This window comes from Malaya genurostris, chromosome 2 (genome assembly GCF_030247185.1).
Source record: "Malaya genurostris strain Urasoe2022 chromosome 2, Malgen_1.1, whole genome shotgun sequence".
Classification (NCBI taxonomy): Eukaryota; Metazoa; Arthropoda; class Insecta; order Diptera; family Culicidae; genus Malaya; species Malaya genurostris.
In genome coordinates this window covers 304,870,737-304,886,901 of record NC_080571.1, presented here as the reverse complement: position 1 = coordinate 304,886,901, position 16,165 = coordinate 304,870,737, and the positions used below count along the sequence as shown (strand labels likewise).

At 37.0% G+C, this 16,165-nt stretch overlaps 1 protein-coding gene across 3 annotated transcripts; it reads right to left on the bottom strand.

The window, feature by feature from the left end:
- Positions 1-4,237: 4,237 nt before the first annotated feature.
- On the bottom strand, positions 4,238-15,342 carry LOC131430911 (phospholipase A1 member A-like). Of its 3 annotated transcripts, none has more exons than XM_058596183.1 (7): positions 14,902-15,342; positions 14,071-14,243; positions 5,853-5,976; positions 5,543-5,788; positions 5,302-5,484; positions 5,048-5,243; positions 4,238-4,983 (listed from the first exon to the last, which is right to left on the bottom strand). In XM_058596183.1, exons 1-7 carry the CDS (start codon positions 14,954-14,956, stop codon positions 4,893-4,895), a joined length of 1,068 nt encoding a protein of 355 aa, XP_058452166.1. In that variant the 5' UTR covers positions 14,957-15,342; the 3' UTR covers positions 4,238-4,892. The 3 variants fall into 3 exon arrangements, with proteins under 3 accessions (XP_058452166.1, XP_058452167.1, XP_058452168.1); XM_058596185.1 differs by having other exon boundaries at positions 4,240-4,983; positions 15,225-15,291; XM_058596184.1 differs by lacking the exons at positions 14,071-14,243; positions 14,902-15,342 and adding an exon at positions 6,086-6,208.
- Between the last annotated feature and the right edge of the window lie 823 nt (positions 15,343-16,165).

The window sequence follows — 16,165 nt, the reverse complement described above, 5'->3', positions numbered from 1 at the left end:
TGAGTCATCTCTGAGAAAATTGAGCGGTAAAAATGTCTTCGAAAAGTTCACACACATGCACACATATACACATGCATTTTCCGACCTCGTCGAACTGAGTCGAATGGTATATAAAGGGTCTGCTTGGCTCCGTTCGAAAATCGATATTTCCATTAATTCTAAAACCTTTCTATATGCACAGCAGTGCAAGGCAAAAATGTGCATATAAATTTGATAAAATTGTAACGAGTTTACGCGTTGTTTTGCGGCCACGGCTTTGAAATGTGCGGTTGTGGTTTTGTAAAAAGAAAAGTGATTTGGGATTTTATTTGAGTGCAGTTAAAATAGAAAGTTTTATGTTTTTTTCCTTCTTTTCATCCAATAATAAATATTCATAGCGATTGCTAGTTATTGCTATTTGTAGACAGGCCCGTACCCAGGATTTCATTTCAGGAGGGGCCCAAAGATTAAAAAATAATGTTACGGCTTTTTTCAACACACACTTTAAACTTTTCCACTGAAACTGATATTGTATTACATTTCATTAAGTTTACTGTGTTGTTATTTCTGTAACACATGTCTGAGACATTCTAAATAATTATATGTTTTTGAATTCGGGAGGGGCCAGGGCCCCTCGGGCCCCCCTCTGGGTACGTGACTGTTTGTAGAACTGCCACTAGCAAGACCAGCTACCACTGACGAGCCACCATTTATGGATCTCTTCCATGTTTTTTTTGTATTCGATTCTCAAAAATAATAATAAACATACCATGTCTAATGACTGACAGGGTCCGCCATGTAACTTTTTTTTAAACATGCAATAAAAAGCAAACGGTTCATCCGATTTCAGAATTTATTTTTTCATATTAAAGTACAATCCTTCCGGTTAATTGTGGAATATAATTTCATTCAAATGGCTGCCTCGGCTGGCCTTGCAGTACGCCATACGGTCGGTCCAGTAGTACATTTTCGATTGTATGCAGCTTTATTTCAGCTATGGCTGCACGAATGTTGTCCTTCAAGGCTTGAATTGTCTCTGGCTTGTCCGCATAACACTTATCTTTGACAGCCGCCCAAAGATAATAGTCTAACGGCGTCAAATCACAGCTCCGAGGCGGCCAAACGACATCCGAATTTCGACTGATAATTCGATCTTCGAAGACTGTGCGCAGAACATCGTTCGTAGCGTTGACTGTGTGGCACGTTGCGCCGTCTTGTTGGAACCAAATGGTGTCCAAGTCTTCCTTTTCAAGTAACGGGAAGAACCAATCGCTAATCGCGGCGCGGTAGCGCTCGCCATTGACCGTGGCGGCATGGCAGGGGTTATGGCAGTTACACGACTAACCGTGTAACTATGAACAAGCAAATGTCGAATAATCAAATAATCTTCCCTAGGTGGGATCTGCAGGTGTTATTTATTGTAAGCTGTTGAAACCGAGTGAAATGGTTAATACTCTTTTAATGGTCGATTTCAAACGAATAAGTTAAAATAATAATAATATGGTAACAGAAGTTATACAGTATTTGGTATAGGCTAATTAAGATAGCCTGCGAGATTTCTTGAGAGGAAATATTGTACGTAAAGTATATTTATTCAAAGTGGTTGCCTTCGAGAGCTATACATTTTTTTCACGAATACCACGTCGAAATAGCTGTTCATCTTTTGAAGCGATCCAGTTCTGAAGCCATTTTCCACAGTTCAGCAAGTGCGTGAGACAGTCATGGATACAAATGATAGTCGGGAAGGGCCAAATCTAAGGTGTATGATGTGTCGGGCTAAAATTCCTATCTGAGTTCAGAAATGATGTTTTTGACTGGTTTCGAAGCGTGCTCGGGGCATTATCGTTGCTGTAAAATGACTTTCTTGTGTTTTGTGGAGCTTTCTAGTCGTTTTTCGAGCAATGAGAAGCTCGTAGTACAAAGTACCTTTCTGATATTACCAAATGCACAGCATCGTTTTCTTTCCGAAACGATTAGGTTAGTTGGCCAGGGTAGACTCATGATTTTCTGCGTTTGGGACTCCCAAAAAAATATCCCACCACGATTCAGTGAAGAAAACTCCTTGTTTCATGTCCAGAAAACTTTCATTCGCCGTTTTTCGCTTTTCCTGTTTCCTCTCGTTCAGCTATGGTGGCACTCTTTTCCCCCTATACCTTATGATCAAAAAAGAAACGGAATATTATTAAAAAACGTGTTTAATCCACCTAGCAGTGAGATGATACCTTTTTTTACCAATCTGCATGTGTTTTTTGCATGAATATTCTTCGGTGTTTAAGTTTTCATGACATTATTTTAATGACCGTTGTTTTAAGCGACAATTTGAGATTTTAATCACTCATTACTCTGCAAATCGGATCGAATATGGGAAAAAGCCGCATACACAAAAATTTCGATATCTCCGCTAAAAATGGACGGATTTCAACAATCTATGGCTTGTTGGATAGGTATTACCGTGTGGAATCTATATATTCTGTTTTCAAGGTCAATTGTGACAGATACTGTCAAAAAACTGAAAATTTTGACATAAAATTTCGTATAACTCGAAAAGTAAACATCCGATCTCAAAACCATTCAATAGCGTTCAGGGTGACGGGGAGACCTTTCATTTGCGACTAGTTTGATCAAAATCGGTCTAGCCATCTCTGAGATCTTGACCTCTTGGTTGAAAACACACATACAGACACACACACATACACACACGGACATTTGCTCACTTTGTCGAGCTGAATCGATTGGTATATGACATTCGGCCCTCCGGCCCTTTTCTAAAGTTTGAGCGAATTCTATACCTATTTTTTATATATATAAAAAAAGGTAAAAACGCAAATTTCAATTTTTAATAAATTTCTTTATTATCGCCTTCAAAGTACTCTCCTCCTGCGGCAATACATGCATGCCAACGCTTGATCCAATTTTCCATACAAGTTTTATAGGCCGCCGAAGGTATGGCCTTTAGTTCACGCAGCGAATTCTCTTTTATAGACCATAAAAGGTCTGGTCTCAAAACGCGTTCCCCGCAATGGCAATTTGAGTCTGGGGAAGAGGAAAAAGCCACACGGGGCCATATCTGGAGAGTACGGTGGTTGATATTGGTTGAGTTTTTGGACAAAAACTGCGACACAAGCAGCGCTGTGTGAGCCGGCTTATTATCGTGAAATTCAGCTTTTTTGCCACCAGCCGAGAAGCGACGCGTTTCAAACCAAAAACATCAGTTAAAATGTGTTCGGCTGATCCATAAGAGATGCCCAACAACACAGCAATCTCTCTAATCGGTACAGAACGATTTTGCAACACGATTTGCTTCGCCGATTCAATGGTTTCTTCAGTAACAGATGTTGTTGGGCGGCCAGGGATCTCATCATGATCCAAGCTTGTACGACCACATTTGAAGCGTTTATACCACTCGTATGCCTGTGTTTTTCCTAGAAACGATTCACCAAAGGCCTTTTCTAACATTTTCAACGTTTCGGAACACTTAAATCCATTTGCAATACAAAATTTGATGCACGCACGTTGTTTTAAATTTTCATCCATTATAAAAATCGCCACACGAAAAATTTTCAACTTCTTTGTATAGACGCCAAACAAAAACTAATCGTACGATATGCGTCAAAATTTGACAGAATGTATATAAAAGTGTTGCCAACGTTGAGAGAATAAAAGTTTACCGATTGGACAAGCGCGGGAATTTTAAAATGAAAATTCCGGTTCTTTTTTGATCATAAGGTATATGCGCGTGGTTGAACTATATCCAAACTTAATTCCTAACCAAAACTTTTTAATGTCAAAAAGCTGTTTATTGCAGCCGGGTACTGCGACGGTGACATTGCCGACTCCACTACAAAAGGTTGTTTCTTGTAGCCTAGTTGATTTCATTACGGTGGTGTTAGTTATGCCATTTTCAGATCAAACATGCGTTTCAACTCCTTATGCAGAGATGTTAGATTGTCCTTTGATTTTTTTTATTCCATCTACTTCCTTGGCAGCAATATATTTCAGCCAATTTTACGGGTTTCATTAGACCCTTTGAATTAAAAATATTGCATACGTATTTTCGTGTAAATAAGTTTGATATCACATACTAGTTGTGTAGTTAAATTTGGTTTATAGTTTGTTTGACCAGCAGTTTTCTAGAAAATTCTTTCATTTTTATTAATTTTCTTGGGATATATATGAAAAGAACAATTATGCATTGGAAACATGCCCATAAAGTATTTGAATTTAGTTAGCAATAATATATTTCCATGAATGGCTATTTCAGAACATAAAAAAAAATTTCTTTGCACTTAATTCAATATCTTGATTGAATATAAATTATGTACAAACATACAAGTTTGACTATCTTACTTACTATTTATGAACAACTACTTGGCAGTTATATATCATATTATAAGTAGAAATAAGCAGCACACAACATTTCCGCAGTCAGTGCTTTAAAGTTACTTCAAAGTAACTTAAAGATAATCAATAGATACTTTTATCGGAAAATAACCAAATGCTTCGATGTATTGAAGATGAAAAATTTACTATTAAAGTACGATTCAGACGATACATCTGTTTGCGTCAACGTCAACGAAGCCGTCTCGTGGAACTTTAGCATATTACTTATTGCAGTTTTCGTTTTGACACTGTCATGGATAGTAAAAATTACAAAGAATTTGTGCTTTCGTGACAATTACATAAAACTTATGTTAACGAATTCGTAACAGCTCGAACAGACAGAACGTGTGAATCGGACTTAACAGCCATTTAAAGTACTTATTACTAACTGAAATATAGCAGCTATGTTTCAAACTTTCAGATATGCAGCAAAATCTTTTGCAAAGTTTGTTACCGATTATTCTACTATTAATACGAATGTTTGGTTGTAACCCAGAAAAGGGGTAACTATTTAGAAATTATTTTCTATAACATTAAATGCAGCATCGCTTATCGCCTGGTTCACCAGGAAGGGATGGACAAAATGGCGGTATGTTATCTTTGATGCAGTACGAGCCGAAGGCACTGGAATGATGAAGATTTATTATTAGAATGTCAAAATTGGTAATTAAACTTGATAATAATGTACTTCGTTGGAGTCCTTTGTCCCATGGGAATAGAATACCCTGGCGCATAACCGAAGCGGCCTCTTCTTTGCCTGCCGGGAGGTATCAGCACGTTTGTCGGACATCTTCGATTACACGGTTCCGCCATCGGTTCGGAACCTTCGAATAAGGATTGCGCCAAATAGCAGACAGACCAAATGTGGCTGCATAAGTTTATATCTAAAAAGACGTAATGAAGTTTTACTGTGCTCAGCATATCATGGTGTCTTCAATATACTCGTGCTGTTTCCACAATAGGGCTGTCGACGTCCACCATTAATGCAAAAATCAATATGCCCCACTTGTCCTCCTTCCCCATAATAACCAGCGTTAGTGTGAATTACTTGAACCGACTTTGCGTCGCCGCTATCCAGACGATTCATGTTTCCGGGTTTGATGAGAGGCCGTGCAGGATCCAAGCCTGAAAGAGAAAGCTCCAATTATTGCTAGGGATTGAAAGTACTAGTGACCATCTATACCGATGATTCTTTCTATTCTATAGTTCAAATAATTGGCCATAAGCCCACAAATATGAGCTCCTAGTGAATGTCCTACGCAAGTCGTTTTCTCCGTGGGAAGTCCCAGAGCACGAAGTTTCATAAAAGTTTGAGACAAGCAGACTGCAATCGGTTTAATATTGTACACTGCCGCAACATAACAAGGCGGTTGACCCAGAGAACCCCAATCCACCATGAACACATTGTATCCTCCGTGATTCACATAGGCTGCAACGAAAAATGCATCACACCGAAATCGATACTAATATTGGCTGTAGAGCCGCTATGCTACCATCTCTTAGCACCACAATCGGTAACGAGTCTTCTCCACCGGCGTAACCATGAACTAGAATTATATTCTCCTTCGCCGGTTCCCACTCGGAGTCGTTCAGCCAGTCCGGATGGTTCATGTCAAACTGGAAAAAAATCGTAGTACAAACAAGTATGTTCATGAAGTTATGATGTCTACATAATCTAATTATATTATAAAAGTAAGATTTTTTTTAATGCCGCAAAAGCACAAACCGAGGTGCCAATGACAGTGATCACGGTTAGTGGAACAAACCGTTGGTACTGAAACCGGTAACTTACATGCACGCGTATAAACGGCTTGAACAAAAATAAATGCATGGGTACTATTAGCGGTATCGCACACGCATGGATTTGTTTGTAGTGATGTTTCCAATTGACTTTTTATTTTGCTTAGCCCTGAGGTTTTTTAGCATTTAATAAACAATTTTCGATTTGGTTCGACTCAAGAGGAATTTCTAGAATTAGTTAAATTTGTTGATTTTATGAATATTTTTGCAGCATTTGGTTCTGTATGTGCACTAGACTTGCTGATTTCAACAACTCAGCTTTACGTTATGCGTAAACCGATGAGATTGACTCATGTATCATTGACAAGCTAATTGCTATCAATTAGTTTTAAAAATAAATATATTGCACATCTCTATCATTCGATAACTTAGTTTAACCTTGAGTGGCGTCAAGACACTTGAATTTCAAAGCAACTGGATATCTTAACTAAGAACGTTCTTCGACAGGTCCAACGATGCTATACGCCGACTGCGGTCGACGAAGCAAAAGTAACGCAGAGTAATTATCAACTTGCACGGAGCGGAGTTATGAACTGTTTCAGTACCGGCATGAAGATAGTGATCAGACCTTAAACTCTTGGTACGTTTGGCCAGTATGTAATGACAGGTTCAATAGAATTTTTTAGAGTGATATCGATGACATTGAAGGGACGCGGTGCTGTATTCTAAGATAATTAGAAGCTTCAGGTGAAACCTAATTCCGACTAATTAATGGTAAGCAAAAGTTCAATTGTGAGCCTCTGAGTTAATCTCTATAGTTAGTTTTCGGGGCATAAAGTAACTACCAAGTATTGGTTCATTACACCTTTTGTAGTGCACCGTTGTGAAGATTTCCAGTGTGCATAATTTATGAGAAGATTCAATGCAAGGTTATGTGAGGATTCAAGGTTGTGTTATGTGAGTTTTGCATTTGTTCCCTAGTCAAACCTTCTTATGGGTAACTTGAAATTCGGATTGGATCAACAATAAACGTGTTCGTTGGGCGCAGAATTTTATTGCATCTGGTAAAATATTAGAAAAATGAAATTGTTGCATATTATCTAGTATAATAGAGCGATTTTCCAACATACGAAAGTTTAACATTAGAACTAATCGTTATTGGTGTTGGGAAGGGAAGGAAAAACAGGAAGGTTTGGTAGGATACTTCAATGACGTCGCATAACCAGAGCATCTTTTATAATCCAGCGAAGTATTTGGATCTCACATATCGCGGAGAATCTTTTTATTATTATATGTTTGAATAATATCCATCGCACTTATAAACATCCCGACTCTGTGTTTCGATGGATTCCACATCCGGTAGAGTTAGTATCTTAAAAAGGAGTTCTTTCACTCGATTCATAACCCTATATCGCTTATTACGTTTTTTTCTTTCATTTTTTCGATGAAAGTTGTGATTATCGTATTGTACGTCTTTAGTTACTAGAGGCCCTTAACATAAGTATATAAATGGTAAAATTTACTTACTCCAGCTCGTCTCGGAATAGTGCGAATAGACTTTTACTCGAATCTTAAACACACGATTAACAACATGTTTTATTCTCTGTTCGTATGTTTGTTTGGAGCGAACCCAACACCGCATACCCTTCCAAATCACTAACTCTTCGGCACCTAGAAGAGTATGATGAGTAGTCGTCCTTACGGAAAGTAGACGAAGCATCAACATTTAATTTATTTTATATTCATCTTTGCGAATGTGAGTTTAAATGGTATCAATTCCCAATTTTATTTTATTAAAAAATTCTTATTAGTCAACCAGCAAAAATCATATTTATATCCGTGTGTAATCTGCAAAGACCGAAGTTTTAAATCTTATCTTAAATCTCACCAATTTAAATTCGATTAGCAACGTAATTGACCTATAGAATGAAAAGCGAAGCCTTGGTGTTATATTCGTTGTGTGGAATTTGACCTGTTTCAACAGACTTTGCAGCCGATTCAGAGTGTACAGAACTACACAGAAAGAAAAGATGAAACTTACACGACATGTAAACCAATTGTACTATTAAACAGACATCAGTTGAATCGAAAATCTGATTTAAAACCACGATTGATGTAAAATTACATTGAAATGCATTTAGTTTTTCATCGAACAAGGCTGTATATTTACAAATCGCTTAGTTTTGTAATGTAACATTCCATTCAATTACCTGCTCCAAATATGTGCATGAAAATAAATGTAAATTCACAAAATATTTTTATCTGTGTATTGCATGGCTGCTGCTACGGTCTTATTGACAATGAGACTCCTTGCAGGTCAGGACTCGAACATAAAAAACTGGCTTGTAATTTCAACGCCCTATATGATGAATTAATAATAATAATAATAATAATAATAATAATAATAATAATAATAATAATAATAATAATAATAATAATAATAATAATAATAATAATAATAATAATAATAATAATAATAATAATAATAATAATAATAATAAAAATAATATAATAATAATAATAAGATATGGGTACCTTTTTAACCAAAAACTTGACAACAATTGTAATATGGTTGATAGAAGTGAATGTCCAGGTTGAGAATCGCATATAGACTAAATATTGGTTATGTTGAGTGAGTTGAAAGTACAAACAAGTTATCTTTGTTGCTTTAGTTAAAAATATGTTTCGTCAAACATGTTAAATAACAATTCTGTCTTAACGAGGGCCATACCCAGGATTTCAATTCGGGAGGGGCCCAAAGATTACAAAATAATGTTGCTGAGGATTGCTTATGCACCTAATTCTCGGTGTGCCTTTTACGGATGTTTTGCCTTTCTCATATAGAAAGGTTATGCAATCACTGTGAAAACCGATTTTTGAACAGAGGCCCGGAGGGCCGAGTGTCATATACCATTCGACTCAGTTCGTCGAGTACGCAAAATGTCTGTGTGTGTGTGTGTGTGTGTGTGTGTGTGTGTGTGTGTGTGTGTGTGTGTGTGTGTGTGTGTGTGTGTGTGTGTGTGTGTGTGTGTGTGTGTGTGTGTGTGTGTGTGTGTGTGTGTGTGTGTGTGTGTGTGTGTGTGTGTGTGTGTGTGTGTGTGTGTGTGTGTGTGTGTGTGTGCGTATGTGTGTATGTAACGTTTTTTTGCACTAACTTTTCTCGGAGATGGCTGAACCGATTTTCACAAACTTAGATTTAAATGAAAGGTCTTGTGGTTCCATACAAAATTCCTGAATATTATTTGGATCCGACTTCCGGTTCCGGAATTATGGGGTAAAATGTGCAAAAAATAGTGAAAATAAGTGCACTAACTTTTGTCAGAGATCCGATTTTCACAAACTTAGGTTCAAATGAAAGGTCTTGAAGTCCCATAAAAAATTCCTGAATATTACTTGGATCCGACTTCCGGTTCGGGAGTTATGGGGTAAAATATGCAGAAAAAAGAAAATATGTGTTCTAACTTTTCTCATAGATGGCACGACCGATTTTCACAAACTTAGATTCAAATGAAAAGTCTTGTGGTCCCATACAAAAATCCTGAATATTATTTGGATCCGACTTCCGGTTCCGGAATTATGGGGTAAAATGTGCAAAAAATTGTGAAAATAATTGCACTAACTTTTCTCAGAGATGACTGAACCTATTTTTACAAACTTAGGTTTAAATGAAAGGTCTTGAGGTCCTATAAAAAATTTCAGAATATTATTTAGATCCGACTTCCGGTTCGGGAGTTATGGGGTAAAATGTGCAAAAAAAGAAAATATGTATTCTAACTTTTCTCATAGATGGCACGACCGATTTTCACAAACTTAGATTTAAATGAAAGGTCCTGTGGTCCCATACGTAATTCCTGAATTACATGCGGATCCGACTTCCGGATCCGGAAATATAGGGTAAAGTGGGTTAAAAATTGTATACCATCACTGAAAATGGAGAAAAACCTTAAAAATTTTCTGAATCGACCTCAAATCTTTTCCAATTGATAGTTTTTATCAGTAGACGGTTAAACCAACCGATTTCGGTTATTCTTTCAAGAATCGCAGTATTATATATGAAAGTATGATTGATATGAGAAAGGCATCATTACACCACTAAGTGGATTAAAACAGGTTTTAACATACACTTTAAACTTTTTCACTGGAACTGATATTGTATTACCTTTCATTACGTTTACTGCCTTGTTACCCCCTCCCCCCTCCTCTGGGTACGTGACTGGTCTTAACATAGTTGTTAATGGGGTGCTTAAGTTATCGGTAAAAAGTTATTTATGATGCCTCGATTATTATCAATAAGTCATAACCACCAAATTTAAACATAAACTATGTCATTGTTTTGCTCTCAGCTACTAATTGGAAATAGAGATGGGCAATTAGATCCTGAGCTGTTCCAATGAATCGAATCATAAAAGTGAGCTGACAGCTCACAGCTCTTTTTAAAAGAACAGCAGCTCACTCATTTGCTACCCAGTTCACCGCATTGTTGAAGAGGGGAATAAGATACGAGCTGAATGGATCTTCGGCTCTTGAAGAACGAGTTCTAAACGAGAAAAAAAATTGCACCAAGTTTCGTTATTTCTAACATGTCTGCATCTCTCCTTCTTTAACGCAGGGATGTCTATCTCCTCTGTGTGACGAAGAACAAGAAAAATTTCTCCCCTCGCACTGACAACTTCAACGAGAGCTCTTCTCTTTCACATTTATACACCACTGTTGTGTAAGTGTGCACGCATCATGAGTGCGTTTGTTTATTTCCTTTTACCTCTTCCACTGAATCGCACCAAAGTGCTAGAGCATTAGCTAATAAATTCTCTGAGGTGGATGCAGATACTTTCACAGAGGTGTACACGCCGGTGAGCACTCTGCTGTATGGTTTTCGTAGATGAAGCGCAAAATCAGCAAAATAAAACAATTTATCGTAAAATTTTCGGTTTTCCTTGCAAATTTTTCATAGCAAGGCCAGATCTACTCTCTATTAATTGAAGTTCACAGAAGTGTTCGCTCACAATCACGCGCCAGTGGTCACTTGGGTGTATTTAGACGAGAGCGCGTGTGAGCGATTCATGCGAAGAGAATGTGTTTCACTCGCGCCAGCTGCTTTAACCACAAGCACACACTCAAATGCTGTCTATTCGACACTGAGAAGAAGTGCGCTTTCCTCTTTGTGCGGTGCTTCGTTTTTTTCATCCTCGGTGTGGCAAAAATCTGACTCTAGCGTGTATAACTCTCTGCTTTAACGGATTGAATGAGACATTATCAGTAAGAAATCTTACCTCTCATGGCGCAAGAAAAACGGGCCACAACATTAATCATCAGTTCAATCTAAATGAGCTGATGAGCTGATACATAGAATCGATTCATTTTGGTGAGCTGATCGGTTCGGAGCTGCTCACCAATATGAGCTGTTTCGCACACCTCTAATTGGAAATAGTGATTTTTCATGTTACGAAATAGCTGTGAACTCATTAGCATATGTGTAAACCGGCACAGTGAATTAACTTATCAGTAACATATATATTACAAGATTATAACATATAATTGCAGTATAAACTCAGCTAGTTATTGGTTGATTTTCATTTCGCAATGATAACGAAAATTCAATGAGGAAAATTTTGGGTAACAGACTATTACGAAAAGGTAGCTTGAATATTTACGAATACTTATTGGTATCGCAAGAAGTGTATGTAACATGAATAAAACTAGAATATGACAGTCTTTTGAACTAATTTTTCACAAATAGAGAGCAGGTTGGTACTGTCAGAGTCATTACTGGAAGAAGTGAATACGAATATACTTATTCGTTTTGAATATTTGAGAAATTGTGTAACCTGTAGAAGCTTTCACTTCTTCGTTTCAAGAACTGTAACGATGTGCCTATACTACGATACAAAACATATCCTAGCACACAATTAATTAGGGCGGGGTAAATAACAGTAAAAAAAATCCCAAGTTGTACAAGGTACGAATCAAATTGGTACCGACGCCAGCATTTTATGAAAAGAATAAATCTAGAATAACTCATCGGGATCGAATTTTCTTGTTAAAAAGAATAAAATTGATGATTTATTCTATATTAAACTAGCAGCAGAACTGATTTCTTTAAGAATTAAGTTCATACCGATGCTTATTGGATAAAAAGGCTCTGTTTAAATATTGCATTATAGGATGCAGGTACATAAGGAATAAGGATAGGTTAACGATACCAATAGATATTTCCGACCGCGGTCTAAAAAAGTGACATTTCAATGAAACAGTAGCTCCTTGGGACGCAAATATACGTACAAACATGTAATATTGTGTGGTTGAAAAATTCCATAACATGAAATTCATTAAAATAAAATAAAACTTGTTTTAATGCGCTTAGATGCTTATCTTTAAACCATACTCACATATAAATAATTTTCTTCGATTCTTGAAAGTATAGCTGGAATCGGTTTATTTGGCCGTCTACTGATAATGGCTACCGATTGGAGTAGTTTTGTTTTCAGTCTCATTTTCAAATACAGATTTTCAACACAGAATGTTGATCCCCCGATACAGATTTTTCTCCTGAAAAACATAGATTTAAATGTGACGAGCCTGCACACTATACGAAGTTGAACAAAGCCCGCTGTGTGCTTCGATTGTAAAGGCGGTGGTGTTTTCTTCTTTCGTACCAGTACGTACCGATGCGTACCGGTTTTGCATCGTCATTTTGTATAACGGTTTGAAAGTTTTGACACTCATCTCCATATAATTTCGGAACCGGAAGTCGGATTTGGATGAAATTGCACAGTATCTTTTTAGAAAATGAGAGCTTTAGTTTGAATTAAAACTTGTGAAAACCAGTTTAACCGTTGCTGAGAAATCGAAGTTTGTTCCATTTTAGGAGATTTTCTTCACTATTATCGGTGCTTCCGGAATCGGAAACCGGGAACTAGTAGTTCCAAAGTAGATTTATTCACTGATAAGATAACAACTGACAAGATCTGTCAACTAGATCAATTTACAAGAAGTGTTATACAAATTTGCAACTCGTTTCGCTATCACTTATGAAAATATATTCATGAAAAAGAAATTTTTTCCCTTATTACGCTGTAACACCGGAAGCGGAAGTCGGATCCGAATCGACTTTTCTTGGACGTTTTAAAGATCCATTGGACCACAAAGTACGTCCGTCAATCGAGTGAGCAACAGAAGCTTGCACATTTGCTTGGCTGGTACATGTCATCAGATTTGACATGTGCCTAAATGTGAGTAGACAAGTTTGAAATGTAATGTCGCAAAGATACCATGATGTTATATTAACTTTATTGATTGCATTCAGCATAAATGTGTTCTTCTTACGGTGTGTGTGAAATTATCGAGTACAATTCTAGGGTAGTAATTTATGAAAAAATTCATTTGACTAACGTAAAATTCAAAGTTTTTCACATGAAAAATGGAGCATGATGGAAAAATTGCATTATTAAGATAGATGCCATCATTGATATTACTAGAAAACTGGTGTGTAATGTCAGAGTTTGTTTAGTTTAGTTATAGTTTTATTTAACCCCGCTTTTAACTTATATACGGTCTTTCGCCGGGGATTAATATCAGAGACTTAACCGGGCTGACGTGAATTCGAAAAAAAATAGACACGCTTCCTTCACACTTCCTAATGTTGATAATCTTATTAGTTTATCGAGAGTGTAAGTTTATTTAAAAATATTTAGCCATCACATTATCGCTTACCAGTTATTTACGGCTGAAATCTCAGCATTAACTTCTTGATCATATCTTCGATGAAATGGAGAAAGTATGATATTCTTTACTTGGTACAATTCGAGATATTTGCGTTCAAAAACTCTCCCACATTGTAAATTTTGAAAAGGTACCCTATAGTGAAGTAGGGCATATTCATGTCAAAAAAGGTGAGTAGAAAAAAAGAGGACTAAAACGGATGCGTATGTATAACTATTTTGAATTGTAAGAATTTTAAACTTCGCTACTTACAACTAGTTTTTCCTTAATTAATCCGGACGTGTACAAGATGGTTTTGATAGCCGGATCCGGACAGTAGTTTACTCCACCCTCTCGCTTCCACACGCAGTCCTCTTTGGTAGTGTTGTAGGATTCTGGATCGCCGAGGTACAACGCCTGAGAAATCAGGTGTTGTGCTTGTCCATCTATAAAATGGTCTTAGGGTTTGTAAAGTACACAGGATCGAATCACATGCTTCAAAATTATTAAGGCTACAGATAGCTAAATGAAAATGCCGGAGACATTTTAAAACGAAAGCGAAATGATAGTAATAATTTAGCTAGGTCAGTTCACAGTAAGACAGAGTTTAATTTGATCATTTTTTTTTCTAAAACGTCAGTGTGAGTAAGTGAAAGTGCTGAGAACAAATAAAATGTGCGCTCGCGTGCTGTGAGATGTGTAATTTGGCATCTGATTAACATAGTTGGTGTAGCTATAAATTTGTCTGTTAATTAAACCCTGCTAATGAATGCAAAGTCGGTCGTTGCTCAAGGATTCAATGACTGCGTCTCTGGGTATCCGACTGTAACAATTCGATCACATGCGGTAAGGCCACGGTGTGCAGCTAGTAGTCACACAATGATCTCCATTTCGTAGGCAGCACTGAAACCAGAGATTTCGACAAATAATCCTTCTCATAAGTGGTCATCTGGGCAGCGTGTCAGTCAGCAGATTGATGGCGATGACATTTCGTGTTTCGATGAACAGGTACTTCGGCCCAAATCCAAAGTACCCACGTCTTGATGGGCTGCACGGTCTTGATGGAAAAAGAATCTTCGTTATACTGCACAAATTCTCACTTACAAATCACAAAGCTGCCACAAATAAGCGCAGAAGTCAGAAAAATCATTATCAACATTTTGTAACTTGAAACTTGAACTTGAAACTAAATAGCTTCAATTATAAGAAAAATAAACTCGCACTACAAATATGTATATAATATACCGCAATAGAATTTAAAACCTGTGTATGATTCGATTACCCTTTTTCTTTACACTGTAAAGTCTATCTTCTTAAGGATTAATCGATGCGCGCGAATTGATTATGCTCTGTGTATCCGCTTGACTTTGAAGCAACAGGTCTTGAAAACGCACCGATACGTAATGAGCGGCCCTCGAAGACATTACCTAGCACGAACTCCCTAGTCCGGGTTGGTGGTGGAACTGAACTTACAGCACAACCTCGCACATTGAACAGTATTTGACGAAGTATACTAAGTGCGCCGCTGCTGGTTTAGAGAGTTTCCGCAGTTTCAAGTGCCTGTTCGGTATGTGCGGCCGCAACATGCGAATGCGACGTGGTCTCGTCTTTGACCTGACAATCTGTGTGCATCAGAACAGGCTTGACTTTGAATTCATTTGTAACATAAGCGTGAACATGGACTATGCGAAAACGAGAACGAAAACGTACAGCGATTTGAAACCGTTACGTTGAAGTGGGTTATAGTTAATTCTGTTAACAATATGCAGCATGCGTGCAGAAGCTCATTAAAATTAGTAATGACAAACAATAGTATAATTTATGCAATAGCACTCGTAATTTAGAGGAGGTATTGTTGTTTGTAATGCAACAAATATCACTTGATTTTGATAAATTTGTGCATTTACGTTTTAATGTTTACCCTTTTTTAAAAAGCAGAGGAAGTTTTTAAAGTGTTCCGCAACTCCGGTCCAGAACTACTAAATGCATTTTTAGTTTCTTCTGAATGAAGAAGTCTACAGCATTTCACTATAACTTCGTCTTTGTTTTCGATAAACCTTATTCCCATTTACAAAAGGAAAAATCATTATACGAATTGTTGCTCGATCACAAATTTGTTTTGTATAATAATAGTACATACTACATGAAGCATAATTTTGGGCATTTATACAGCGAAGAGGCTTAGTCAAATTTTTTTCATGATGATGAGCTTTTTAGAAATTATAGCTTAGTTATAGTTTACCATGTGTGATAAAGGCTGCACCCGAAAAAAAACATGCAGCAGACAAAAATGATCATCAAAAATTCAGTTTATTTTTTTTCTCCATAAATACGTTTATTTCATAGGCAATATACATGAGTTTAAATT

What these genes read in the sequence shown, in the direction of transcription:
- LOC131430911 (XM_058596183.1), bottom strand. Translation starts at nt 14,956, where the DNA reads ATGTTGATAATGATTTTTCTGACTTCTGCGCTTATTTGTGGCAGCTTT. An exon ending in TTGTGGCAGCTTTGTGATTT is followed by an intron (nt 14,244 to 14,901) that starts GTAAGTGAGAAT and finishes ACCATTTTATAG; the next exon opens with ATGGACAAGCACAACACCTG. An exon ending in TAGAATAGAAAGAATCATCG is followed by an intron (nt 5,485 to 5,542) that starts GTATAGATGGTC and finishes TTTCTCTTTCAG; the next exon opens with GCTTGGATCCTGCACGGCCT.